The sequence below is a fragment of the Penicillium expansum genome (assembly GCF_000769745.1).
Source record: "Penicillium expansum strain MD-8 chromosome Unknown contig60, whole genome shotgun sequence".
NCBI lineage: Eukaryota > Fungi > Ascomycota > Eurotiomycetes > Eurotiales > Aspergillaceae > Penicillium > Penicillium expansum.
In genome coordinates this window covers 173,941-201,103 of record NW_015971399.1, presented here as the reverse complement: position 1 = coordinate 201,103, position 27,163 = coordinate 173,941, and the positions used below count along the sequence as shown (strand labels likewise).

General features: G+C 47.4%; 12 protein-coding genes across 12 annotated transcripts; 4 read left to right on the top strand and 8 right to left on the bottom strand.

Moving 5' to 3' along the window:
- Positions 1–486: 486 nt before the first annotated feature.
- On the bottom strand, positions 487–793 carry PEX2_023350 (uncharacterized protein; the record flags this gene model as incomplete). Its single annotated transcript, XM_016739610.1, has 2 exons — positions 487–525; positions 641–793. The coding sequence occupies 2 exons, from the start codon at positions 791–793 to the stop codon at positions 487–489; spliced, it is 192 nt and encodes a 63-aa protein (XP_016596354.1).
- Positions 794–2,083: 1,290 nt separating this feature from the next.
- PEX2_023340 (uncharacterized protein) lies at positions 2,084–2,461 on the top strand (the record flags this gene model as incomplete). Its single annotated transcript, XM_016739609.1, has 1 exon — positions 2,084–2,461. The coding sequence occupies one exon, from the start codon at positions 2,084–2,086 to the stop codon at positions 2,459–2,461; it is 378 nt and encodes a 125-aa protein (XP_016596353.1).
- Positions 2,462–3,438: 977 nt separating this feature from the next.
- Positions 3,439–4,250, bottom strand: PEX2_023330 (uncharacterized protein; the record flags this gene model as incomplete). Its single annotated transcript, XM_016739608.1, has 3 exons — positions 3,439–3,780; positions 3,844–4,125; positions 4,236–4,250. The coding sequence occupies 3 exons, from the start codon at positions 4,248–4,250 to the stop codon at positions 3,439–3,441; spliced, it is 639 nt and encodes a 212-aa protein (XP_016596352.1).
- Positions 4,251–4,653: 403 nt separating this feature from the next.
- On the bottom strand, positions 4,654–4,890 carry PEX2_023320 (uncharacterized protein; the record flags this gene model as incomplete). The annotated part of the gene is made up of 1 exon (XM_016739607.1): positions 4,654–4,890. One exon carries the CDS (start codon positions 4,888–4,890, stop codon positions 4,654–4,656), a length of 237 nt encoding a protein of 78 aa, XP_016596351.1.
- Positions 4,891–5,825: 935 nt separating this feature from the next.
- PEX2_023310 (Glycoside hydrolase, superfamily) lies at positions 5,826–6,983 on the top strand (the record flags this gene model as incomplete). Its single annotated transcript, XM_016739606.1, has 2 exons — positions 5,826–6,053; positions 6,129–6,983. The coding sequence occupies 2 exons, from the start codon at positions 5,826–5,828 to the stop codon at positions 6,981–6,983; spliced, it is 1,083 nt and encodes a 360-aa protein (XP_016596350.1).
- A 224-nt stretch (positions 6,984–7,207) lies between these two features.
- On the bottom strand, positions 7,208–8,335 carry PEX2_023300 (polysaccharide deacetylase family protein; the record flags this gene model as incomplete). Its single annotated transcript, XM_016739605.1, has 4 exons — positions 7,208–7,370; positions 7,435–7,538; positions 7,597–8,174; positions 8,230–8,335. 4 exons carry the CDS (start codon positions 8,333–8,335, stop codon positions 7,208–7,210), a joined length of 951 nt encoding a protein of 316 aa, XP_016596349.1.
- Positions 8,336–8,984: 649 nt separating this feature from the next.
- Positions 8,985–13,122, bottom strand: PEX2_023290 (FMN-dependent dehydrogenase; the record flags this gene model as incomplete). The annotated part of the gene is made up of 10 exons (XM_016739604.1): positions 8,985–9,059; positions 9,115–9,188; positions 9,252–10,436; positions 11,241–11,420; positions 11,473–11,760; positions 11,817–12,187; positions 12,239–12,385; positions 12,442–12,758; positions 12,819–12,870; positions 12,932–13,122. 10 exons carry the CDS (start codon positions 13,120–13,122, stop codon positions 8,985–8,987), a joined length of 2,880 nt encoding a protein of 959 aa, XP_016596348.1.
- A 462-nt stretch (positions 13,123–13,584) lies between these two features.
- encD (Fe(2+)/2-oxoglutarate-dependent oxygenase encD) lies at positions 13,585–14,725 on the bottom strand (the record flags this gene model as incomplete). The annotated part of the gene is made up of 3 exons (XM_016739603.1): positions 13,585–13,923; positions 13,977–14,455; positions 14,500–14,725. 3 exons carry the CDS (start codon positions 14,723–14,725, stop codon positions 13,585–13,587), a joined length of 1,044 nt encoding a protein of 347 aa, XP_016596347.1.
- A 497-nt stretch (positions 14,726–15,222) lies between these two features.
- Positions 15,223–19,912, top strand: PEX2_023270 (MFS transporter/fungal specific transcription factor domain-containing protein; the record flags this gene model as incomplete). The annotated part of the gene is made up of 10 exons (XM_016739602.1): positions 15,223–15,366; positions 15,438–15,464; positions 15,520–15,685; positions 15,744–16,285; positions 16,332–16,723; positions 16,770–16,952; positions 17,421–17,536; positions 17,586–18,011; positions 18,063–18,995; positions 19,044–19,912. 10 exons carry the CDS (start codon positions 15,223–15,225, stop codon positions 19,910–19,912), a joined length of 3,798 nt encoding a protein of 1,265 aa, XP_016596346.1.
- Positions 19,913–19,996: 84 nt separating this feature from the next.
- PEX2_023260 (alkene reductase) lies at positions 19,997–21,260 on the bottom strand (the record flags this gene model as incomplete). Its single annotated transcript, XM_016739601.1, has 3 exons — positions 19,997–20,604; positions 20,652–20,982; positions 21,042–21,260. The coding sequence occupies 3 exons, from the start codon at positions 21,258–21,260 to the stop codon at positions 19,997–19,999; spliced, it is 1,158 nt and encodes a 385-aa protein (XP_016596345.1).
- A 668-nt stretch (positions 21,261–21,928) lies between these two features.
- On the bottom strand, positions 21,929–25,081 carry PEX2_023250 (Monooxygenase, FAD-binding; the record flags this gene model as incomplete). The annotated part of the gene is made up of 9 exons (XM_016739600.1): positions 21,929–22,801; positions 22,853–23,163; positions 23,209–23,572; positions 23,623–23,797; positions 23,849–23,933; positions 24,091–24,229; positions 24,278–24,334; positions 24,388–24,969; positions 25,052–25,081. 9 exons carry the CDS (start codon positions 25,079–25,081, stop codon positions 21,929–21,931), a joined length of 2,616 nt encoding a protein of 871 aa, XP_016596344.1.
- Positions 25,082–25,288: 207 nt separating this feature from the next.
- On the top strand, positions 25,289–26,854 carry PEX2_023240 (Monooxygenase, FAD-binding; the record flags this gene model as incomplete). Its single annotated transcript, XM_016739599.1, has 5 exons — positions 25,289–25,994; positions 26,042–26,180; positions 26,230–26,376; positions 26,424–26,751; positions 26,798–26,854. 5 exons carry the CDS (start codon positions 25,289–25,291, stop codon positions 26,852–26,854), a joined length of 1,377 nt encoding a protein of 458 aa, XP_016596343.1.
- Between the last annotated feature and the right edge of the window lie 309 nt (positions 26,855–27,163).

Here is a 27,163-nt window from a genome sequence, read left to right as displayed (position 1 = left end):
ATAACTGCTAGTTATCTGATACAGATCCCTATCTCAAAAAAAGTAAAATCATTTTCATAAATCCGAATCCGTAAACCATCTAGAGGGGGCGTCGGTATCAACGTCTTAAAACATAAAAAAGGATAGCTAGAACAAGCAACAGTAGATAAAAAGCAAGAAGACAATAAACAAGGCGAACTTGCTTCATCCTTCAACAAGATGCATAAACCACGGGTTTAGCCCCGGGAAGAAACCCATTAGCTTTGAAGAACCGCCTGTCGCGAATGGATACAAACGCCAAAAGCCCAGCAAATCCACTTAAGAGAAATAACGTTAGTAAAAAGAGCCACACCGTTTCTTCAATTGATACAACTTACCACAGAAAGAAGACCAATGTAGCCGTAATACCGCCCAACGCCCGACTGCTCCCGCTAGTCGACCCCGTAGTACCCATAATCGTGATAATAAATAGAGCAAACCAAAAGACAGTATCGATAATATTCAATATCATGTATGCTTTTGTGCTTGCCCATCGTTTGAAGCGATCTATATGAGTCGTTGTTATTTGATAGGCCATGAAGACGGCAGATTTGAGGCACTTTGGTCATAGGTTAATGGATTGCATATAAGATAATACAATGTAAGCCGCGAGATAACTCACCACGGCAATACCCCACACATTAGTTCTCGTCTTCGGAGTGCCACTGTTGGCAATGCGTGCAATGAGGAGAATGAAGATGATGAAGACCGAGGCGCCGATAATGATGTGGAGTCGGAACTTGATCATCGGGCTTCTTTCGATTGATAGATTCATTGTTGCGATGTGTGCTTTTCTGATTCAATGGGCACGAAGGGTTTCAAGTGAGCACTGATATGGTCGTAGATTCGTAGTTGATTCCCGGGATCTTGGACAAATCATAGATTAGTGCTTGGTATGGGGAAATCGAGTTGTTTAAATATTGAATTATGCTTCCCATGTCTCGTAATCGCTTAGAATGCATATTCAAGGCAGAAGAATATTTTAAGATAATTTAAGAATGATTGTTGGGGCCTTGACAAGTGCTAGTCTTGGCTCTACTTCGCATTCGTATCTTTACCTATATGAGGAAATGATCACCCGTAGCAACCAAATGTTTTGGTTAGGCCTTCTTTTCTTTTCTATTTTCATGTTGCCTCCCAGTGATCGCGGATGGGAAATGCGTCCCTAAACTTTTCTTTTCGGGTCAGTGTCTGAAGGTATTGAATTTAAAGAGCATTTCGGGTTGTGAAAGTCCCTGCCCGGCATCCAAGGTATCCATTTTCAGCAGCCATTTTACCGTCAATTAGCGTTGTGGTGTAAGATCATAGATTTTGGTATATATTTATCTTCGCTGATTTAAAGCTGGAAAACACTACTTGGCAATAAAAGTAGCGCCGGGAAGATGGATAATAACACGGAGCAGATATGCTGGGCTCATCACTGTACCACAATATACGTACGAAAGCATCGTGAAATATATATTAAGGACATTTGTATCTATCTCCAGCTTATCATCAGCAATAGAAGCGTGGGTGTTTTTATGGATTCATTAAACTAGACTAGAGAGATCAATGCGGGTTGTTAAGCCCTTGCTACACTGTCACGACGGAATAAAAATGGGGCCTGAGAGGGAGTCACGAACATTTGTCCAAGTATACAGGTTGACCTTCCTATGTACTTGAGTTGTTAAACCAGGAATTAGGCCTATTTGCAACGCCTCCACTTGGTGTATCTTATGTTCCAACATATCCATTCGTCAGACAGCCAATTGCTGAAGAACTCTGTGAGTAGCGGAATCACGACAGCTCAAGTGTAACATGGCAAGCAGTTCAATGACTCTGCCATTTTCAACCCAACCACGAGACTAACGAAGTTGAACGGGTGGGTGCGTATGTATGATAGAGAACCATGTTACAGGAAGGCAAGTGCACCATCGACGTAGCACCCACTAGACCAATGTCTCAGGGGATGGGGTATAAGAGTGCGTGATGTGGAAGCATGATCTATCCACAAAAAAAAACTCCCCTCTTGGCGTCGAAACCACCTACTAGGCTTCAAATTCCTACCTAAAATCCGCTTCCTACCATGCCTGAGTCCCAACCCAACCCTACTGGTTCCGATGAGCCCAGCGAGGTCCCATTTGGCAAATGGGACTCCTTCTCTTGGGAGGAATTTCCTGCATGGGAGGGTACCAAAGCTATCATGTTCCGGTCGCCGGATGGCAAGCGCGTTGCTGGTGCTTTCCGCGAGTCTGCAACCGCCACCATGACATACCCCTGTGACGAGTTCAGTTATGTGACGGCGGGGTGGATCAAGGCCCATGTTCATGGCGGGGAAACATTCACCCTTAAAATCGGCGACTGTGTCTACTTTACGAAGGGTCAGACGGTGGACTTTGAGTGCAGCGAGGACTATGCCAATGTTTCTGTGTTCCTCGGCAGTGAGCCTGTTACTATCGTTTGAGCTCACTGCTGGGTCAATCACCAGGTGGAGAGACGATTTTAGTGAGAGTGTGTATTGGAGGCGAATTGAATTGGAGCCGATGACGAGGATTATATTCCTTTAGTTCTTGCCGCTTTGTAGTATCTTTCACCTCAAGCCTGGCGATGGCTGCCGTAGACTGTGCAGTTTTCAGTAATAGAACGAAGGATAATTGAACTATAGGTTGACGAATTCTGATCATAGTATACTTTGCTTATAGCTGATGTCAACTAAGTGTCTCGAGAAGAATAAGATATGGATGGATCACCAAGAATTAGAGAGATAGTGCTGTCACTGCTGTGTTTGACTATGGACAAGTCGCGTCGGACAGTCCTGTTACATGTTTGTACTGCCTGAGGCCACTAACACAATCTCACCTGCCAGGTGAGTAAGTAAGTACCTACATACATACATAGATGTAAGGATTGTAAACACCATGAGAATCCCATGCAGAATACCGAATCATAAGATGTCTCTTGAGCTCCCAGCATGAGGGCCTGGTTGATACCGTCCATGACCCCTGACGCGTGCGATTTCGACGTTAAGGATTCCTCCCCGATGACAGGGCTATAAAGTTCACTCAAGGTGATCTTTACCGCAGGAATATAATCATTACGTTCTGCCAGCCATAACTTGTGCTGGCTATCGTTGATTAGGAACAGTCTGGTTGGCTGCCTGGGTACTGGGAGGCCCGCAAAATGGAGTGGAGTGTTGGGGAAAAAGCATGGCCGGAATATCTATCATTGATTCTGGATCAGCATGAGTGTACCGTGGACGCATGGTGGCGGTATATTGAGGATTTGGGGGTGTTAGACCAGGAGTAGGAGTGATCCATGTGGACCGGGTTGTGTATTCGACATGCAGGTTTGATCGATCATATTTCAGTCAGTCTTTAGATATAGTTTCGGTCCGAAAACGAGCTCTCAACTAAGGCTCTCGATGCAATGAGCCCGAGATATTTATTCATCAAACCAAGGGTCATCCAAAACTTGTTTTGCTGACGCTCTTGCTGACGGCTCAAACCGCAATAGGCTTCCAATGATTTGCCCTAGCTTCACGATATCCTCTCTGGTAAGGTCGGGACTCTGCGGGCTATCGAAGTACAATTCCTCCAGCCATTCTTGCAAATTGGGTACAGCGTTGTCTGTGGGTTCATCATCATCTCCTTTCATCGTCTCCCATATCTTGTTCCATCTTTCAGTTAGGTCATCACTTGCTATCTCTTGCATCTGGCCAACCAGGATTATGGGCGTTATCAAGAGGGTATCGAAAGGCGGCTGGCCAACGAAAAGTTCAAAGAGCTGGGGTACCTATCAGTTTACTGTTGTACAGCGTTCAACGCCACGTCGAATGATTTCACGCACCATGCATCCCATGCTCCATAAGTCAACACGACAATCAATGCGATCTTGAAATATAACTTCAGGTGCCCGAAGAGCTAGAGGGGTATGTAGTGTTTGAGAGATAGTGGTTTGTGAGAACGATTGACCAAAGTCGATCATTTTGATCGACCGAGCCCAATCCAAAGAAGGCGTCCGATATGAGCTAGGCCGAACGATATACTTGGGAATTCCAGGCTCGATGTCTTGCCCGTCGCTCCTTCGGACATAGCCAATAATATCTGGTTTTCCTAGGATTTCGATAAACTTTGGTTCAGTTAACTTATCCATGCAAGGCATGGTGAAGGCCAAATTGCGAGTATGCAGATCTATATTGTGTGAGAATGGTTCAAAATACTCCTTGGAAAGTGACATACCTCCGTGTGCAACATTATGTTGGTGCAAACGATCAAGACCAATAAGACTTTGCTTCGCAATGATTTTGGCGAGCTTCCCAGGGAGTCTCCCATGGGGAAAGTGTGTATCAATTGTATCAGGAATGTTAGGGCTCAAAAATTCATATACCAGGCAATTATGACATCTATTTGGGCTGTTCAAATCGAAGTTATCAAGCATGCGCACCGTATGCTTTAGAGGAGGGTTATCAGATGCCAACTTCAGAGTTTGGAGCTCTCGTATCTCCCCAAGATGATCTCTTTCTGCAACACAAATTTTGACAGCAACATAAAAATTATCCCCGGAGACAGGCAACTTTTTGTTAGCTAGAACTGCCGTCGGTCACCCGATTTTGTACAACCTTTGATCTCTCGCCGCCCAAACTGTTGAGTAACCTCCTCATCCTAGTTTATGTAACACCTTGTATCTGCCAAATCTCAGGTATTCCCCCAAGGAGACTGGGTGGTAGCCGCCTTGGCGGTAGCAATGAAGTGGTTCCGCATCAAGGGGGCAAATATGGAGGGGCTGGTCGATCGGACTCTTGTCTGGATTGGTAGATAGGGACTTGGAGAAGACGCAACGTCGTGAGATCCTCAAAGGGGCAGTGCGTCTCGTGAGGACCCAGGCAATTGCCATGTAGGTGTGTCAAATGAATATTGACAGGTCTACGGAGTAGATTGTCATGGGATGTAAACAATAGCTAATCACATGATCTGTATAAGCGGTAAATATGAGCCGGCACATGACAGATGTCGTTTATTCCCCCTTTCTCCTCTTCCGAGTCTCCATACCATCTGCTTTTAAGAATCACACAACTCCTTGTTGGTATTATTGCCGCGTAGCCATGAATCCTTCGAACACTAGCTCGAGAGGTCCTATTTGCACCTGCCGAGGCTAAGACTGTTGGCATTTTTGCAAGTTTTAGTGCAAAGGCAAATAAACTTCTGCCAACATGCTGGATGGGCTTGGACCTGGGGTACAGCCTATGTGAAATGCGCAATCGCTACAAATGGCCTCAATTAACTGGCATGTTGATACATCAACATCCTGGCTGCGGGAATTAGACTCTGCAAGAACTACACCGCAGTTTACTAGATCATAGCATAACCCCATGGAATTCCTACTGAGGCTATATTAGGGGAATACATGATGCCTAGCAATCTGGCTAAACGGGAAATCTAAGCTAACTAGTCAGGTGTGGCAGAGTTAGTTTAGCCAACTCCCTGCTACTTATTTCTCCTGTCAAAATATCATTGTTGTGGCGTTCACCGGCAAAGACAATTAGAGTCACAATATCTACCCCTGACAGGTTAGGCGTAATTTAGCCTAATTTCCCCATGCTACCCCGGAAAGTCGTCTAAAGCCAACGAACCGGCAGATGTTCAGCTTCAAGCCGGAGATTGAATTGCCGGGCCTTTGCAAAGTCGGGTTAGCTTTCTTTTATCAAGAGGGGTATATTGCTGTGTTGCAAAATCTGTCCGGTTTAAAATGAGCTCTTTTCCGCGTTATTTGCTGCAGTGCACTCTTGATTCACATTCTTCATTCGCATCTCGAGTTACATGTCGGTCACAATGCGCTCTTTCATTGCAATCACAGCATTACTGGCTGGTCTCACCCAGGCTGCACCCAACCACCAAGATCGCACCAACTACAACCTCAATGCCCTTGCTCAAGCTCGGGGTAAACAATGGTTCGGAACAGCTGCTGATATCCCGGGGACGGGTGAGACAACCGACGCTGCGTACCTGAAGATTCTAAAAAATCAATTCGGTGAAATTACTCCAGCTAATGCGCTCAAGGTACGCTGAACCGTATATACAAATATGGCCCTCGAGTGATTCGCGACTAACTATGATTTATCCTCGTGGAACCAGTTTATGTATACAGAACAAGAGCAAAACAAGTTCAACTTCACTGATGGAGACTATTTCATGGATCTAGCCGAGCGCTACGACTCCAAAGTTCGCTGCCACAATCTCGTCTGGATGAGCCAGGTGTCAGATTTCGTCACCTCGAAGACCTGGACCGCCAAAGAACTCACTGGAGTTATGAAGAACCACATCTTCAAGACGGTGCAGCACTTCGGCAAGCGATGCGCCTCGTGGGATGTCGTTAATGAAGCTATCAACGACGATGGCACCTTCTCGTCAAGCGTCTGGTATGATACCATCGGCGAGGAATACTTCTACCTTGCCTTCCAATATGCGCAGCAGGCTCTGGCCCAGATCGGGGCCAGTGATGTCCAGCTTTACTACAATGACTATGGGATTGAGAGCCCCGGTACCAAGGCCGAAGCCGTTCTGGGCCTTGTTAAGAATCTGCGCAAGCGAGGAATCCGCATTGATGGTGTCGGTCTGGAGTCGCACTTTATTGTCGGCCAGACACCTTCCCTTGCCAATCAGCTGGCCACGAAGAAAGCTTATATCAAGGCTGATTTGGATGTTATTGTCACGGAACTTGATATTCGCTTTGCGGAAAAGCCGTACTATACTGCCGATGTACAGAAACAACAGGCTGCCGACTACTACCTCACCGTTCAGAGCTGTCTTCAGTCTGGACGTCGCTGTCTTGGTGTCGTTGTTTGGGACTTTTATGATAAATACTCTTGGGTGCCTGAGACCTTCGCTGGTCAGGGAGGTGCAACTCTTCTCAATGATACCCTCGAGGCTAAACCGGCGTATTACGCGGTTGTTGAGGCGCTCCAGGGCAAGAAGTGCACTGTTTGCTAGGTTATTAGTACTGGGTCAGATGTGAGAAAATGAATTTCGGAAAAAAGGAATCTTCACCAAAAGTCTTCTATTGGATCCAGAGTGGCTAGAACTGATTCTCATATCAACTACTCGGGTGGTTTATAATTTTTGTCCATGCCCATTCTATTGAAAGTTTTGCCTCACTAAGTGGATAAATCTGGATAATCTCATAACTATTAAGCGGTATTTATCCATGTTTAGGTTCACTTTTGTGCCTCTGTCTCGGCCTGTGCCTTCGCAATCGCTCCTGGGGCAGCTGGCATGAGTGCACCTGGAGGTGGCTGGTTCTTCCCTTTGAACTCGTCGCACATTTGCTCAAATGTGACCCACTCCACTCCCTCGTGGCTGTTGATATACTCAATAAGTCTACACATGGTTTATTAGTTTCACATTGGCCAAAAATCTTCAACTGTGAGAATTTTGAACATACCTTTCGTGCATGAGCAAAACATGAGGCCGACCAGAGACATCGGGATGAATTGTCATAGGGAAGACAAACTCATCGTACTCTCGATAGAAATAGTCGAAATGATCCTGTATTAAGCAACCCTGTCAGCCCAACGTCCCATTATTCCTGGAATTAAATACCGACCTTCCAAATATCCTCAACATCCCGCGGATTAACCCATCCATGACTATTCGCCGAATTCTTGATAAACATCATCGGCGGCAGATCATCAATATACCAACTGCCCGGAATCTCCACAAGACCAGTAGTATTACCCCTGACAAGGGGCTTCATCCACGTCTCCGCCTTCTGCTTGTAGTCAATCTTCGTCCATGTATCCCCAGTCCGCAGCCAGTACATCTGGCAATCCTCATGGGACATGGAATGATCATATTCAATCCCATACGCGAGCAAGAGCTCAACCATCTCCGCACTGGCCTCCCACCATGGCGCAACAATTCCACGCGGCGGCTTTCCGCAGAAGTCTGTCAGCATCTTGTATGTCTTGTCGAGGATGTCTCGCTGTTGTTCCGTGGACAAGTCGCAGGGATTCTCGTGCGAGTAGCCGTGTAACCCGATCTCGTGGCCGGCATCCCGGACCATTGCGCATTCTTCCGGGAAGGTGTCCAGAGTGTGACCTGGGATGAACCATGTTGCTTTGATGTTGTATTTTTCGAATAGCTTCAGTACGCGGGGTGTGCCGACGTGCCCGGCCCAGAGACCTTTGGGGGATTTTATTAGTGTAACGGCAGTGATCTGTAAGACACATGTGCTTACCTCGACTGATATCGCTCACGCTGTCTTCTCCTCCGTATGAGCCTAGCCAGCCAGCTACTGCATCGATATCAACGCCGTAACTGACAAGAACACGCTTTTTGCCCATGGTTATTATAATTGGGGGTGTTGCTGGTGATGGGGAGGTTGAAGTTTGATCTAACAGAAAACAAAATATAATTTCTTTGAGGACTTGATTGAAACCAGGTGTAGGAGGGGTATTCTTGACGTAAATATATAGTCCCCTACCCCCAACAATGCACTGCGACAAAGGTGGGGTGATCCCTGGACACTTTGAATCGCAATTTCTCAAATTGGAGACATGGATGGTCATAATATGATGATATCTATCTTCCTCCCACTCATGATTCACTCCAACTGCCCCCATTCGGGTCTGTTGCTCTAGCTTGTGATCGTATCGCTATTCGACTGAGTTGTTTATACTTTGCGACATTGCTAAAAGGAAATAGAGCAAAGTTACTACCGGGAATATATATACAATCAGAGGGAAATTATGTGACAACTACTTTGACCAGCAATTGTAAATGAAGGAAGAGAGCTATTCGTACTAATTGTTCCGTCTGGCACTCGGGCCTCAGGCAAAAAGTCCTGTCTAACGCCCAAAAATATCTTCAACAATAACTTCAAAAATGAATGATCAATGCTATATGATATACTAGACTAGTTAAACATACAAACTCATGGTTTACCCGAATTGTCAAAATGTTTTTCCCACAACGGGCAGCGATCCCGATCCTTCAAAGTTTCCCTTTCATCAAACCCAGATGCGAAGTTCCTCCATAAATTTGCTGTTGCAATATAGCCGTGTTGATCTATTAACCAAGTGTTAGGGAATGAGCAAAGAGTAGGATAGCAAGGGGTAGGTACATGTTGAGGGCCAAGGTCGCCTACTTCCTTTACACCAAGGAGGCGCATGCATGTTTTCATTTCATCCGATAGAACTGAAATTGAAAGTTCACAAGTTAGCAATACCATAATAATCCACTTTTTTGAGGAATACAAACTCTGCAATGTTCGCTCAACACCATCAACCCCACCAGCAGCGAGACCCCAAAGAGCCGGCCTTCCTATCCCGACAGCTTTGGCCCCGAGACATAGCGCCTTGACAGCATCTGTACCGCGACGAATTCCACCATCTACCCACACTTCAACCTTATCGAACACATCCGGGCAGTATCTTCGAAGTTCAAGTAGAGTATGCACAGCAGGAGGTGCTGTATCAAGCGACCTCCCACCGTGGTTGGACAGCACAATCCCCCTCACCAAAGGTGCATACTGAGCCGCCAGAGTTGCATCTTCGTGTGTCTGAATTCCTTTGAGCACAATCGGTTTAGTAGTATGTTGTGATAACCACCGAAGAGTTTCCGCCCAAGTAAGTGATGGATCTGTCCCAGCAAAGAGCTGGGTGCTGACACTTGCTGCTGTGTTGGCTTGAATGTTGATTCGCTCATCGTCTTCTCGTTTACCCGATACGGGTGCATCGAGTGTCAACACGATAAACTTGATCCGATCTAGCCAATTAACGCGTGCTAACATATTTTCACTCAATTGTCTGTTCAATTGGACATAAAGTTGCCATCCGAAGATCTGTGTTGGGGGCGCGTTCGTGACGATCTCCTCTGGAGAAAGTGAGGAGTTGTTTGCGATTATTTGAAGACCCCCAAAAGAGCGACATCCTTCGGCAATCCCCTTTTCTCCTGCAGGATGTCCTAAACGCGCCATTGCAGTTGGACTGACGAAGATCGGTAACCCGACTTTGTGGCCCAGGAGGTTGGTTTCTAGTTCGCAAGTGCGACAGTCAACAAATATCCGTGGTCGAAACAGAATTGAACGATAGGCCTGTGTATTGAGGTACTTTGATATCTTGTCGTCGGCAGCGGAAAAGTAGTATCCCCATGCCTTTTTGCTGATGACCTTTGTGGCAGCAGCTTCGATCTCGTCTAGGTTCAGCAATGTGCTTAATGACGCTTGGGTGATCTCTTCGGGCGTAGAATCTGTAACTGGCGACTCTTGTGGCTCGACTGTGCCCATAAATGACTGTTCAATGTCCTTTAGGGTCTCAGAAGGATGGATCATGTCGAACTCCTCGGTGGCATCCCGTCCTCCCCAACGGAGAATTGCCTGTGTTCCTCCAGGATGACTATCCAGAATGCGTGTAACCTCGTGGAAGTTAGCTAGTTTGAATTTTCCTGATGAAAGATTTAAAGGTCCTTACATCATATACTTTACCATAAAGTATAACCCAGCAACTATCTTCAGTGTTGTGTCTAGAGACTGGGTATGTTAGTTCGATGATCCCTACTCCCAATCGCTCTCATCCGGCAAGACCAACTAACCTTCCGAAAGAGTAAACATTGTGACTCGATTGAGTAGTTTGGATTAAACAGATCGATAGTTTCTGTATCTAAATAGGCGTGGTCTCAATTCCTATAGAATACCCTAGCCTAGCCTTTCACTCCCATGACATTGACACCGCATGCCCCCACCCACACAAAAGTCCATTTAGATCGGTGATTTAATATATTCAAATTTTAATTGGATTGTGAGTTAATAGGTGTAAGCTATAGAGTCAGCTATAATCTAGGTATGGATCAGAGCTCTTATCTTGCAATTGAATTAATAGCACCCCCACCTTTGACCTGCTTCTATGTTGTGGTGGATACCTATAATCCGTCCCAAAGCGGTTTAATCATTTAATGACTTTGTTTGGTTAAATGCATACTTTCGAATATCTTGATTGGATGTTTAAATTTACGGGGCGCTTATGATTAATGAGCGTGAAGGATCCAGTAAGAAGGTATGACTTGACGTAATAGGATAAAGTATTGATGCATTGATCTAACCACAACAAACTAAGTAAACCTATAGTATAGCCATATATCCAAATTCCAATCTATGATGGTACACACGAAATGCCAAAGCATCTTCTCAGCCTGGCTATTACAGCGCATCGTGTCCATGTGTCTCAAAGGGCAATCCTAAACACAACGCACCGACAACAATCCACAATGCCGCACTAGCATAGATTGGCGCAGTTGTAAATCCAGTCTGTGATGAGATAATACTAGCAATGAGTCCTCCAAATCGAAGCAGGGCGGCCGCTGTTCCAGTGCCAGTGCCGCGATGAGGAGCTGGGAATGACTCCGGAGTGAACGCGTACATAATAGCGTATTCTGTAATACTTGTTAGCTATGAAATAAAACGTTGGATTGCATGATATCCCACCGAAATTGCCCAGAAGACTGGTAATGCAAGAAAATGCCAAGTCGGCCGATGGAGTGTTGACACCGACGTATGCGAAGAGGAACACGCCCGTGACAGCAGCTGAAATTCCCATCATCCATCTTCGGCCCATGCGGGTATTTACTGATACTGCAGCGGATAATGGTCCGACTATTCCGACGGCAGATGTGATGCAGTAGTTCCGATAGGTTAGGGAGAGAGAAGAATGTTCTGTGAATTTGGTTGCCAGGTAGGATGGCAAGAAGGCGAAGAACAGCGGGTATGCAATTCCTGGATATGAGTGTGAGTAGAGATATTACAGCAATAGGTCATCCTGTCTGACTTACCGACTGTCAACCAGATGGCCCAGATTATCAATGTCTGTCTTCCGAGCTTTCGAGTTGCAAATAGCGCACGGTAGTGCTCCCCCCGGAAGGCTTGCATGTTCTCTTTGACGATTTCCTTTGCCGTCATCTTCTTAGACTCTCCTTCTTCACTGGGCATATTTCCAAACTGAGCATCGATTGCTTGAAGCATCTCAAGTGTCAGGGGTTCTGGCTTGCCATTCTGCTTGGCAACGTAATTGATAGCATTGACCGCGTCCTGGTCTCTTCCCTGGGAGAGCAGATATCTTGGGGTTTCGGGAAGTTTGAAAACGAAAATGCGAACGAAGGTAAATGTGAGTGCTAAGCCACCTAGAGTGATGAGTGTGTATCTCCTAGTGATTGGAATTAGCGAGGAAATATGTTATGGATCTTGTGACTCTTACCATCCCATGTTCTGGCTTCGAGAGCAGGTCTCTGGGGTGGCATCTGTTGGACAACTGAAGTGGGCTAAGAAGACCCAAGAAATTAAGGACACAATCAGTTGGCTCAGATTCCACCATGCCGAAAGAGCCGTGAGAAGATATTGATGACTGTGTTCTTATTAGCAACAATCACCATCAATATCGCCAACAACATGTTTTCTCACCTTCCTGGGACGAATTCGAGGAATATCATGGAATCAACAGGCACATTTCCACCAGCAGCAGTTCCAATAACAGCCCAAAGTGCACTGAATGCGATGAAATTCATCGATCCAGCAGCGGCACAAAGGAAAACACCAGCAATGAGTAGCGTAGAATTGAAAGCTGGCTTGCGTCCGATGAGATCGCTTGACAGACCCCAAAACGACGCACCCAGAATGAGTCCAACATAATAAGCAACGGAGCTGTAGCTAACTTGCACAATGCCGGAGAACTCTTGCTTGATAGGGGGTTGGACACTTCCAATGCCTTGGGAGGCAAACTATTCGAAATCGATGTTAGGAAAAGGGGTAATCAGGAGAAAAGGAGTGACATTGCATACATTATCGACTATCCATCCAAAACCTGTAACCACGAAGAGTTTCCATTGAAACCTAGTAGTGTTAATATCTCAATGCCTCAAAGCAGTGCTCAAAATTTGCGAGGTGTCAATACCAGCCCATGCCAATCTCCTCCATACATTTTCCCACCAACTCAGACTTCAAGCGGTATGCCTGAGTAGTCGAGGATCCATAGAACTCCTCAACCTCATAATCAGCAATAGTCGTCAATTTAGCAACTTCATAATCCGGAGTGCTACTCTCAGCTGGTTGACTCTGCTTCTTGTCGACTTGGATTTCGTCCATCTTGCAATTGGTAATTTGGTGAGGAATTCCTTGCAGACAGATCAGCCAAATGTCGTTCTCTTTTAGGGCTACGATGTGCCTGCTAATCCGATGATCTTGTCTGATTGTCCATATACTTCAGATTGATACGGAGGAATCCGGCGACCAAGAGTGGAGAGGAAATAATGTGCCATCCCACTTTTGGGATCCGGGGATGTCTTGGATATGTGATATCACAACAGCTTACACCAGGCCGAGACTTACCTTACTTTGTGGCGTTACTGCACTTAGCGCTTGTCAGCCCATTAAGTCAACCAATCAGATATAGTTATTGAGTTATTTTTCGTGTTGTGTGCTATAGACTGTGCCAACAGTGCATTGGCCATACTCCGTACCTCTTCTATGGTTTCTGAGGTTTCATTCTTTTCGGTAGGGACATCAAATAAGAAGAGATATTTCAATGAATTGGCAATCTGAGTAGCACTAAGCGCCGACCGCAGCAACAGCTGGAATAACATCCGCCTTCTGTGCATCCAAATCCTTCTTGAATGCCTCAGCCCGGCCGTAGCTCTCCTTGTAAGACGCCGTGACCATATCCTGCACAGTAATCGGACCATACTTGGCCGGTTCACCCTCCTCACGACAGTTTGGCAAGCACTCGCACACATAATCCGGGTTTCCACTGAAGAAGAACGGAATCGAGTATCTCTCTCTACCGGATTTGTTGATCACACGATGGGTGTTAGATTTGTATTTGTCGTTCGCCATGCGCATGAAGAGGTTACCCAAATTCACCACATAGGCACCGGGAACGGGTTTGACCTATCGATCTTTGTCAGAGTCAAGCTTAAGTGATTAATGTAGTTGGAACTAACGTCTAGCCATTGTCCCGATGGTGCATCTAGAACTTGTAGGCCATCCACCTCATCCTGCAGAAGGAGAGTGATGCATCCGAAATCGGTGTGCGCTCCGATTCCGCGGTTCAATTTCTCGTCGGTATCCTGCGGCTGCGCCGGATAGTGAAGGTATCGCATTGTCGCAACAGCTCCGGCTGTTAGGGGGTCGAAGAAGGATGATTCAACCCCTAGTGTTTGAGCCAGAACTCCCAAAACATCCTTTGCCAAATCGAATACCGCGTGGTAGTATTCCATAGTTGTTGTTTCAAATTCCTCCTTGTTGGGAACAGTCGGCGGCCATTGGTTGGGGCCGCTGTTCAACTTCTTCTCCAAATAGTAGGGGTGGTCTTCGGGGATTTCCTCGCCGATGTACAGGCCTTCTTTCAGCTCGGGGCCGGTGCCCACTTCTAGCATTTGCGACCGGAGGAGTTCATAGCCTCTGTTAAATGTAGTGAGATCTATTCAGTTAGCGGAATTCACGATGAGTGGACAAGGCTCTTACTCTTGTCAATTTTCAATTTCTCTTCCAGAGGGAGATCAAAGAAGCGCCTGGAGCAGTTCATAACGCGGCGCTGCAAGTCCAGTGGGACGCGGTGGCCGGTGATCTGGAAAAATCCGTTGTAATGGCAACATTTGCGCACCTCTTCAATCAACTTGGATTTCGCGTCGCTGTCCTTTCCATAGAATGGAGAGAAATCCAAAATCGGTGGAGCTGAAGGTACAGACATTTTGTTGAATGATTTGATGCGTTGTGCTTGTGTTTGCTCGTTAATCTCACTTTGGCTCGAATATATTTCCTCGGAATTGAAAAAGAACTACCCCATGACTGTTCAACCTCGCAGAGAAGTCCGACATCTCAACTCCAACTAATCCAGCTCGTCCAGCTCTAGCTGGAGCTCTAGCATTTGCGATGAAGGATGGGGGTAGGGACAAGGATGCACCAAGAATGGGGGTCAACAGTGTATTTACCTGCGATAAGGCCGTGCGGGGAAGATATGGGGTGAACAAAGAACAAATGTACTAATTCTATCCTATCTGGAGAATAAGGAGATACAGCGATTGGTCATATTTGGACATGACTTGTCGAACTATTGTACTACATGCGTGAGCGAGCAAGTCAAGGGGTTGGAATGCTGTACGAGGGAGATGTTGCTCAGTATAAGAACCCGGTCGACTAGCCTCCTCGCTATATATTTTACAATGAGCGGTTCAACAATATATCATAATGTCTGAATTGAAACCATCCGAAATGGCCAAGGTGCCCGACCCTGAAGTAAACATTGCCGAAAGCACTACGTATACAGATCCCGAGGCCGAGAGGTCCTATGTTAGGAAAATTGATTTCATTGTGCTTCCAACACTATGCTTGGTAAATCTTTCAACATATAGACTAGGCTATTGGGGATCATTGCTAACTTTGCGGCTTGTGTCATCGCTCAGATGTACTTCTTTGACTGTATGGATCGGGTACGTACTCATATAATGGCATTATCTCCTCAAAACGTGCTAACAATCATCTCAGAGCAATTTGGCAAATGCAAAGACAGATGGTCTGGACAAGGACTTGAATCTGAAGGGGAATGACTATTCCCTTTTGATTCTGCTCTTCTATATTCCCTTTGGGTTGTTCGATCTGCCATGGAATCTTTTGATTAAAAGATTTTCAGGCCGACTTATGCTGTCTATAAGTGAGATCCTTCAACGCTTCTACAACCTTGATAGGACTTACTGACATCCATATGAAAGTGTCTTTTGTATGGGGAGTTCTAGCACTATGCCAATGCGCCGCTAAGGATTTTGGCTCTCTGCTTGCGATTCGCATCATATTGGGTGTTTTTGAAGCTGGCTTCTTCGCCGGAGCTACCTTCTACCTCACGTTGTTCTATAAGCGCGGAGAAATGGGATTCCGCTTGGCCATCATGCAGTCCTTTGCAGTTCTGGCATCTGCGTTTAGTGGGCTTATCTCCTTTGGAGCTTTCCAGATAAACAACCCAGCAGTCAAAGGATGGCAGTGGTTGTTTATTATTGAAGGATCGATGACACTACTCACCGGAGCTGTGGCATTTTTCCTGCTGCCAGATGGGGTACGAAGCGCCTGGTTTCTGTCTGACAGAGAGAGGGCGGCAGCGACAGCACGTCTGCTACGGGATACCTCATCGGAGGTGAATACTCCATTCGATCTCAAGTCTGCCTTTGAGACATGGAGCGACTGGAAGTTCCCAGTGTGGTGTTTGATTACCTTCACATACCCTGTTGCCTATGCCACTGCAATGAATTTCTTCCCGTTGGTGAGTATTGAGGCTCGTATCCTCGGTAGTTGGCTAACGAGAGCAGATTGTCCAACGACTGGGATACTCTGTCATCAAGACAAATCTCTGGACGGTAGCGCCAAATCTCGTCGGAGCAGTATTCCTGCTATGCGTGGCCAAGTCATCCGACTATTTCCGTGAACGAACGCTCCACATTGTCTTTTCCTTGACCGTTTCATTGATCGGAATGATTATATTAATAGCCATTGATGTTCAGAGCAACAAGGGAGTAGCATACTTTGCTTGTTTCCTAATGGCAGCAGGATCATATATTCCATCGTGTCTCGTCCACGCATGGCACAACAATAACAACGTACACGAGAACTCGCGAGCTGCCAATACGGGCTTTTTTGTAGGACTGGGCAATATCGCTGGAGTATTGAGCGCGGGCACATTCCGAACTCAATATGCACCAAAGTGAGAAACTCCGCTGTCCTATGAAAACTCATCGCTAACTGAATAGGTATCTGCCAACTCTCATCGCAACTTGTTGTTGCAATGCAGTTTGCATTGTCCTTGTTCTCGGATTGGGAGGCTGGATGAGAATGGAAAACCACCGCCGGGATAGCAAACAGGGACTAACATTGAGAGAGGACCAGACTGATACTAGTCAGTTCAAGGAGGGCGAAAAGAGTCCAGAGTGGAGGTATTTCCCTTGATATTATGTTCAGCAAGCTCCTACATCGGTTAAGGCAGACGTGGCACACGCGACCACTTTTCTCTGATATAATTTAAGCATCTAACCCATGTAACTTTTACCATACTCCGTTTGTTGTACATGCTGTGTGGAATCATACCATATTCCCTGGGATATTTGGAGAACCCCAACGTCCGCAAAATCCCGGCCCTAGTGGTAAATCCCAGAGCTCTAAGTGGCTAACATATCCATTGGCACTAAATACCCTCGATAAGAGCTTTGCATATCTCATAAAAATCATACCAATCAGACATTAGCGTCATGCGGCCCCCGCATTCTTATCAGTAGACCTCGGGGTGTACTCCGAGGAAATTATTGTCAAAAACATTGAAGTAGGCGGTTGGATCTTGTTTCGCACACAGGCAACGTAACCATGAAAAACCAGGAAAAGCACCCCTGTCAACACCCAGGTTGTAGCAAGAGCTTCACGCGTGCGGAGCACCTGCGCCGTCATGCGCTCAACCACGAACAGGCGCGAAATGGGTATACCTGCGAGCGTTGTTCTGTTCACTTTCAACGCTCGGATTTGCTAGGTAAGATATGCTAATTTTAGTCGTTAAGCAGGTACTGACATGGGTCCAGCGCGACATATGGAGCGACATGAGAAACGGGATCTCGAAGCCGGAGGACCCGGGCAGGGGACATTGAAGACACGAAAGAGGACCCGGAGAGCTGAGGACGGTTCTATTATTGTTCGCCCTTCACAGCGACAATTGAGGACAGCCGCTGCAGCTAGATCCCCTATCTCCGCCAATAGTTCCAGTCAAGAGCCGGAACTACGAGATGAGGAAGAGTATTTCCATGATGGTGTCCCCTTGTCACCACCTGGCTCAGGCACTGACCCAACGTCAATCTCTATGGATGACACAGATCCCTTCCTAGCTTCTTTGGTGCCAGCTGGACCTTTTGAGCAGTATGTTGAGCCAATGCCTGGACAGTTTGATGCGGCGGATGGATCTTTTGGTGTTGAGTTGAATGGTATTGGCGATTATTTTGGAATGGACACTGGTATGGATGACTCCAGCTACTCACTCACAATTAGCATGCTAACTTTAGTAGCAACCGACTTCAATCTCCCATTTGCAGCAACTTCCAACTATAATTGGCTCTTCGATGTATCCTCGCTCGACGATGCTTTTCATCAATTCAACATGCCTCTCGGATTCGACACAGCCCCTATGTTCGAACAATTTGATTCGAATCCCGCGGAAGTAATGGAGAAATATGATGGTCCATCGGCCTTACTCATGGCGTCAATTATGGACAGAGGCGAGATGTTCGGGGAAACCAACTCACCTGCAGTACCCAGCCTCCCCGACCTGGACTGGATGTCTGGTGCGGCGACGCTGGATCCGAATCCCCCAACGAACCTACCGAGAATATCCGAGGAAGCTAGAAAGGGGATTCTAGCAATAGTGTCACACGCACATCCAACAAGCCTTGATGGACATCCCACGGTGCTTGACTCGCCGCTCCTGACACTCCCTGCACTCCAGGCATACTGCGATATGTTCTTTGATCGCTTTAATACCACATATCCTCTGATCCACCAGCATACATTCGACCCAAGCACCGCACCACCAGTGTTCCTCGCCTCAATTTTGTTCATGGGTGCGACATACAGCACGCGCGAGGCCCACCAATTAGCAGTAGAAGTCCACGATGTCCTCCGAAGCCAGCTGCTCTGTCATCCGGATTTCTCACCACAAGCTGACCTGTGGGTTTTGCAGACTATGCTTCTGATAGATTGTTTCGGCAAGATGCGAGCTGGACCCAAACAGCGCGAGCGCGCACAGCTGTTCCACTGCGTGTTGATCAAAATGATCAGGCGCAGCAACTGCTGTGGTATACGCGACTTGTCTAACGTGGATCAATCAGGGGATCTGGATCAACTGTGGCGACAGACTATGGAGGAAGAACAGCGTAAGAGAGTAGCCATACATTGCTTCATGTGGGATACGCAGCATGCAGTGCTATTCTCGCAGTCGCTATGTATGTCTGCTTTCGAGATAAGATCTTCATTGCCCTGTGGTCCTGCAGCCTGGGGTGCGTCCTCTGCTCGAGAATGGTCGCAGCACGCCTTCCGAGAAGAGAATCGCCCATTCCTTACCGTGTTGAAAGGATACATTACACCAGCGGCTGTTGCCCGACCGCGAGATCTGAATGTCTTCGCTCGAATCGTTGTGCTGCACGGGTTAATGTCTGTATCTGCGGATTTAAAACGTCGCGATCAAACAACCCTACGGTCGGAGACCCCCGAGCGCGTCGGAGCTTGGACGCCGCGTATGGGTCGGTCCTATGATCTGTGGAAAGTTGACTTCGACGCCGATTGTCTTGCTATTAAACTTGCTCAGACTGCCAGTCCTCGTCAGTTCACAGGGCTCAAGATATCTGGATATGCCCTCTACCATGCAGCGTATCTCGCGCTGAATGTGGAGGTGCTCGATTTGCAGATTGTCGCTGGTGCGTGTCAGATCCTCGGCCGCACAGTGACTGAGGCTGATCAGGCACGGTCGCTGCGTAACATTACGAGGTGGCTGCAGGAGGAATCTGGGCCATCTTGTACGACTGCGCGACAAGCGGCATCTTTACTCCAAGATGCAGTGTTGAGTCTTCATGACTGGGACCAGGCAGATTCCTTCCATTTCCCTTGGTGTTTGTATCTATGCACATTGGCCTGCTGGGTTTTCCATCGTGGACCCAATCTTACCTCTGAGGAGAACCGAGTGAACACCGATCTGTCTTCTTTGATCGTGATGCTAACGAATTGTCCCAGTTTACCAGAGCTAGCGGCTCTATCTGGCAAATACTGCCCTCGCCCTCTTGCAGCGGCTATGGCTAAACAACTAGCGACAGTCCGATGGGCCGTTGTTCACGATGCTATGAAAGTTTTGATGAGATTGTCATGATAGTCTTTGTATTTGATAGTCAATATGTAGTTAATCCAATCCGACATGTTGATCTGAACAAGCGCAGTCTATCTATGTCTATATCTATTCAGTATAGAATGGATAATCGGTATAGCCCTTCGCAGCAGGGTCAGCACCATAGAATGTCGTGCGATCATAAGGAGTCAAAGGTAAACCCTCCTTCAACCGACGCGGCAGATCAGGGTTCGAGATGAAATAACGGCCAAACACGACAGCATCCGCTCCACCAGCCGCAAGCTTAGCGCCCGCATTCTCAGCGTTAAAGCTTCCAGCTGCTAGGAGAGAGATCCCTGACTTCTTGAGCGTCGGCCGGAACACATCCAGTGACGGTTTATCCGAAGCCAGGGAGTCAATCTTGGCCGCTTCATCCATAACCTCGTCGAAACGGGGCTCGACCATATGCACATATGCGGGCCGGAATTCCTCGGGCAGTTCAGCGATCTTCGAACACAGCCAGAGCCAGTTGGCGTTGGGGTTGGAATCCCGTGTATCCTGGAAATAATTGTAGGGCGACAGACGGATACCAACGCGGTCGGCTCCAATTTCGGCGGTGACAGCTTTGAGGACTTCGAGGATGATACGAGAGCGCTTTTCGATGCTGCCGCCGTATTCGTCGGTGCGGGTGTTGACGTTGTCGTGGAGGAATTGGTCAAGCAGATAGCCATTGGCACCTGGTTCGTTAGTCACAGTACCTAAATCAGACTGGAATTTCTCTCACCGTGAACCTCGACGCCATCGAAACCTGCCTCACGGGCTCGCTTTGCCGCAGCAGCGTACTCCTTCACTGTGTCTTGGATTTCCTCCACAGTCATAGCGCGGGGTGGCGAAGCTGCGTACTCAGATCCATCGAGAGCGTTTCCAGCGATCGGAATCTCACTGGCTCCAAGAACTTCCTTTCCTTCAATGAGGGAGGAAACAGTAGCGCGGCCAACATGCCACAGCTGACAGTATATATAACCACCCTTAGCGTGCACAGCATCGGTAACCTTCTTCCAGCCAGCGATCTGGGAAGAAGTAAAGATGCCAGGCACTCCAGGGTATCCAGCAGCCTGACAATGTTAGTTTCATAAACCAATCAAACTGCTCAAACTGAAGAAGATCCACATACAAGTCTGCTAATCGGAGTAGCCTCGGTCAACATAAACCCTCCCTCCGAAGCTCGCTGCGAATAGTACTCGACATTAAGCTCATTGGGAACATAAACACCCTCGGACTCCTTGCCCGCTCTCATCCGCGTCAACGGTGCCAAGATGACGCGATGCTTGAGAGTCAGAGCGCCCAGACGGACGGACTCGAACAAGGGATCGGTGATTGCGATTGAGCCCATTTTGCACGAATATATTGATTTTATGATTCGCCCATTTTGGCTTTGGCTAGGGTGATATATATAGCTTGGAGGGATAGTGGGATGCCATTTTTGGCGTTTCCATTCTTGAATTACCCATTGAAGGTGGGATCGTTGATCTGCTTGAATAGTGGGATGAAGCTTGATGGCTGAGGGTTGATCGGCAATCAAGGAGGCAGATTAACCCCCACTATAAAGATCCCCCACCCTAGAACATACGTCTCCACTTCCCTTTTGGGATGAATATCTTGTTGATCTTCTTGATTGTGAGTACTCGTGGACTTACGAGATCGAATGACTAATTGCTTTTTCTCGATGCCTTCAAATTTTGTAGTGTTGATAGAATCTTTTTGATTGTACGGTATACAAGTAAACTGTCAGCATTTTGACCACATTGTTCGAAATATATATCCCCATATTGAACAATATTTTACATTACTCTGTTGAAAATTAGAAAAAGATATGAACAGGCATCGTGCGATGGATCTCTTTATAACAATTAAAAAAAAGGAAACACCCGAAAGAGGACCAAAAGTCACATTTGACACATTGTAGTTATAGAAAGGATATATAGTTGTTCAACATGTAATTATTCCAAATTCGTCTTATATTTTATAAAAACACATCCAATGAAGCACTCTAATGAAATATTACACCATGAAAGAGAAGTAATCCTGCACCCACTGCCCTATAACACCCACTTGTTCGAAATCCCAAGTATCAATAGCTCCGACATATCCATCTGGCCTGACAACAGCGATCCCAATCTTGTCCCGGTTCAGATCCCCAAACCACTTCTCTGTACAACTTGGCCCTCCAATATTGTCGACATATAGAGTCCAGCGACTAGTCTGGAGTATCTCTGGTAGATGAGCAATCTCAAACTCAGACTGAGCAGACTGCGTAACCATCGCAAAAGTAAAAGCACTGGAGACAGCAGTGTAGCGTTGAGCCTGAACAAATTCATCTGAGGGAGAATGTCCCCTTGGATGTTTCGCATATGACTGATCTGCTTGAACATTGACACCAGCAAGAATAGATTGCAGCTGTTGGCAGACATTGTCCAGGGATGCCCCCGAGCGGCGAACATCCGGAACGAAAATATAGATCTTGAATTGACCCAACAGTGGAACATCCAACTGGATATCGACCAGGTTAGCATCGATATAGCGAGTGACTTTAGCTGGGAGTTGGAGCATTCCAGGTTGTAGACGAGATGTGGTGGTTGGGGCTTGTGTCAACATTCCTGGACCGTATTCGGCTCCGAGACCGGATATGAATCGAATGTTATCGTCGAAGTTCTTGGCTAATTCTGCATCGCCGGCTGCGAACGCTTTGCAGTGCTCCACGTCGAAATTGATGAGGTCGTATGCTATCTTTTGTCTTTCTTCTTCGTAGGTGTTCAGTAAAGATGGTTTGGCCAGTCCGCGGACGAGGAGGTTGAGCTTCCATGCCAAGTTGAAGCTGTCGTGCATACTTGTGTTGGCGCCTTGGGCTGCAAGAGCGGAATGGCAGTGACCAGCCTGTCTTTTTATTAGTTGAGGGGTAAGGTATCCAGATTGAGCGCAACATACATCACCTGCAATGAATATCTGTGCTTCCGAGTCCATGAAGCGTTTCGCAACCCTTTGCCCCACAACATAGGTTCCGAACCACTCTACTGTCTTCCACTCTAGCTTGAATGGGTTCATTGCCTCCCTGGCGCGGCTCATAACATATTCAGTCGTGGCCTTTGATTTTTCCACTCGCTCCCCGTCGGTCGAGCTCAACTCAACATATAATCGAGTCATGCCTTTCTCGCGCGGAATCCACAAGATCGATCCAGCGGAATGAGACCGCAACGCGACTTTGCTCCATAGATCAGGGAAGTCCGTATCAATCACGCCTACTTAGTCAGCCAAAGTCCCTCTCAATTGAGCGAAAAACCTACCATCTAGCACTCCCCAAGCCGCGTTTGTTAATTCTCCCTCGAGCTCAGCATCCGGAATAAATGATCGAACCTTCGATCGAGCTCCATCGCATCCAACCAGATAGTCCGCTCGAATCTTATGCGGAGTATTTGTAGTAACATCCTCATACACAATATCCAATTGGGTTGTTCCATCCACACGTGAACAAGACACGAACTTGCTATTCCGCGTGACGAAGACTCCCCGTGCCTCCATATCATCAATCATGACCTCCTCAACCATTCCCTGATGGGCTAACAAAATATATGGATCGGAGGCACCGACATGCTCGGGGTAGTGGGTTTTGCGACCTGTGCGTTTCAATGACTCGTTGGCGGTTGATTCCTGGGAATTTGTTAGCTACATCCAGGAGCATCAATTGAGTCAAAACACACCCAGAAAGAAATATCGTAAACCCGTGCTCCGTTCTTAAGCAATGGATCCGCCAAACGAAGTTGTCTGAATGTCTCGATAGTCTTCGGCTGCATTCCGTCGGCCTTGCCTGTGGATGTCTTGTCGGGACGATCATCTAGAATCACCACGGCAATTCCAAAGCGAACGAGATTACATCTTCGAAGCTGTTAGTATTACCTTAATTGAAGAAGAGCGAACTTGACATACGCTAGCATCAACCCCGATGGTCCCGCGCCCACCACCACAACGGTAGTGGAAGCATCGACAGGGCCAATCCTATAGCCTTCGTGGTCTGCACTTGGTGACATTATGAAATTCAATTTGTTGATTGACTTGATTGACAAATTTCCCTTAATTCTTTTCCATCTTCTCTATTTATTCAAATCGATGCTGCGGGGGAAAACCCCCACTCTTCACTACAGGTGTTTATCACCATCGTGTCACCCCACCGTCCACAACAATGTCTGACCCGGTCATGTACGAACTCGCGTCACTTGCGAGGAATACACATGCCCCCATGATATCTTCTGGTTCGGCGATTCTGCCGTTCATGGCTTCGGATTTCCATCCGTCGAGGAGATGGGGGAACTGACCATTAGTGCATGATCTAGGTACTTTGCTTTGGTGGGGACTTACTGCGGCCGTCATTTCTGTTCGCACGAATCCCGGAGAGATGGAATTGACTCGAATACCCTATTGTACTAATTTAGCGACCTTTGCTAAATGGTTATTTGCGACCGACTCACATATTCGGCCAGCTCTTTCGCGATCGCCGGACACATCGATCTCACTGCGCCCTTTGTGCCACAATACGCCGAACATAGCTGGCTGCGCACAGCGATATGACTCGCCATACTGGCGACTAGAACAATGCTGCCGTGCTTTGTCTTGTTCGCGATCATTTGCTTGGCTGCGAGTTGGGCAGTAAAGTAAAGTCCGAGTACGTTGATAGACAGTAGATCCTGATGATCTTTGTAGGTAAATTCTAGGAATGGGAGATGGCGATTGATACCGGCGCATGGAACGCAGATATCCAGAGAATTATTAAAATCCTTCTGGAAGCTGGCGAAGCCTTCTTGTAAAGATTCCTGAGATGAGACATCGACTCTGCTGTTGTTAGCGATGCTACCCCCAAATGTACAATCTACCCACTTGTAATACGCAGTTCGGACACCGCAATCCTTCTCAATATCATGGAATCCATCCTCTGGTGAAACAACATCAAAGACCGCTACATCAGCGCCTTCTTCGGCGAGTCCCCGCGCAAAGGCTAGGCCGCAACCCCGAGCACCGCCCGTCACCAGTGCCGTGCGCCCTTTCAGAGAAAACTTGTTCGGTTAGCTCGGATCATCAAGGAAGAAGTGGTAAGACTCACTCTTGACATATCTTTGTAGCTGGATACTGTCTTACTGTGTAGTGATGCTCTTTCCCCTCAGACATTCCTGCCTTTTAAGCTATCGGATAGCGGCATAACCGGGACTAAGCTAACCCCCATCTTTGTCCATGGTTGGAGTAGAGTCGAGTAAAGGATGGAGGGACCATGTCCGATGGGCCTATCTATCATAAGTAGTCCTGTCTCACAGTACACCGGACGGTATTCAATAATCGAAACATCCACCGTCTGGGTTCTGTTACACACACCTCACAATGGCCCCCCAAATCCCCATCAAAGAGCAAGACATCCGCTCTACGTCATGCCAACTGAAAGTCGTAATTGTCGGCGCAGGCCTCGCAGGACTTGGGTCTGCGATCAGTTGCGCGCTCGCTGGGCATGATGTCGAGGTCCTCGAGGCAACACGGGAGATCAAAGAGGTCGGCGCAGGTATCCAGGTCCTACCCAACAGCTCGCGTGTACTCCAGCACTGGGGTCTCGAAAAAGCCTTAACGCCACACATGACCATTCCCCGAGTTTGCAACTTTCTTGGATGGAAGGGGAATCACATTTCATCTTTGGACTTTCACGCATCGGAGAGTAACTACCCCGGTACTTGGTATCGTGACTTCCATCGTGCGGACCTGCAGCGATGTTTAGTTGACAGAGCGCTTGAGTTGGGAGTTAGGATTACCTGCAATGCTCGTGTGGCGGATGTCACTGTGTGTGAGGATGGGACCACAGCTACTGCCACCACGGCGGATGGGAGACAATGGGTTGGAGATCTTGTCATTGGTGCTGATGGAGTGTTTGGAAAATTGACGGAGGGATTGCTGGGTCGAGTCGATCCACCGGTCAAGACTGGCGATCTCGCATACCGTTTGCTGTTGTCGACGGAGGAGATGAAGAAGGATCCTGATCTTGCTGAATTGGTAACAGATCCCCAGGTCAACTACTGGTTGGGTCCGGATGCTCATGCAGGTATGTGCTTTTTTTTCATGATTAGGTATTCATAGCTAATTTTATAGTGAACTATGTGCTTCGCGGTGGGGAGTTGTTCAATATGGTACTACTGGTACCCGACGATATTCCAGAGGAATCGTTGGCATCAACGATCGAAGGGAATGTGGAAGAGATGTGTGCTTTGTTCAAAGACTGGGATCCTCGGTACATTCGATACTTTCCTGCGAACGTGCTCAACTACTGACCGTAACAGGATCCCCAAACTCTTGAAACTCTGCGAGTCAGTCCAGAAATGGCGTCTTTGCATCCGGTTTGGAGACTTTGACTGGACTCATCCCTCCGGGGCGTTTGTGATGTTGGGCGATGCAGTGCACGCTACATTGCCATACTTGGCCTCTGGGTATGATTGCCTTTGGTATTCGGTTTCACGGTTTCTAACTGCCATAGTGCTGGAATGTCCTTTGAGGACGGCGCAGTTCTAGGCGAATGCCTCTCTCGACTCCCGAATAGCCCCGGTATCTCTAAGACATCGGCCGAGTTCCTGACTGCGAAGCAACACGCCCTTGCAGTCTTCCAGGAGTGTCGCAAGCAACGGACAAAGATGATTGTTGAGCGGGGAAACATCCAACAATATCTCTACCACCTCCACGACGGCGCCGAGCAGGAAGAAAGAGATCAAAAGATGCAGATGGTCCCTACGCCCGAGGGAGAAGCGTTGGCCTGGCGAGACCCAGGTCTGGCACCTAAATTGTTGGGATATGATCACATAGCAGACGTACGTACCAATCTCTTCAGGTCTGAACTTCACTAATCGTTGCTAGGTCGATCGTCGGTGGGGTAAATCAATAGGAACTAGCGTTGTTGAGTCGAGACTGTAATTTGATATCACCCATTTCTCCTCATCACTCATCAGGATATAGTAGCACATCGGACAAAAGGCGTTGTATTGTCTGCACTGAACTAGGCTTGGAAATACGAGGGAGGGGAAGGCTCCACGCCAGATAGGATGCAGCAGCCCGATGATTTATTATCATCTCTTCCTCCTACGTGTCAATGGTCAGCACCAGCCCACTTAGCATTCAGAAGATAGTGCGAAGTGTAGCATAAGGCAATTTACATTATCCAGGCAGCAGAGCACAATATCAAAATCATGTAAAAGTGATCAGAAGGGGCACGTCACTGGTTGT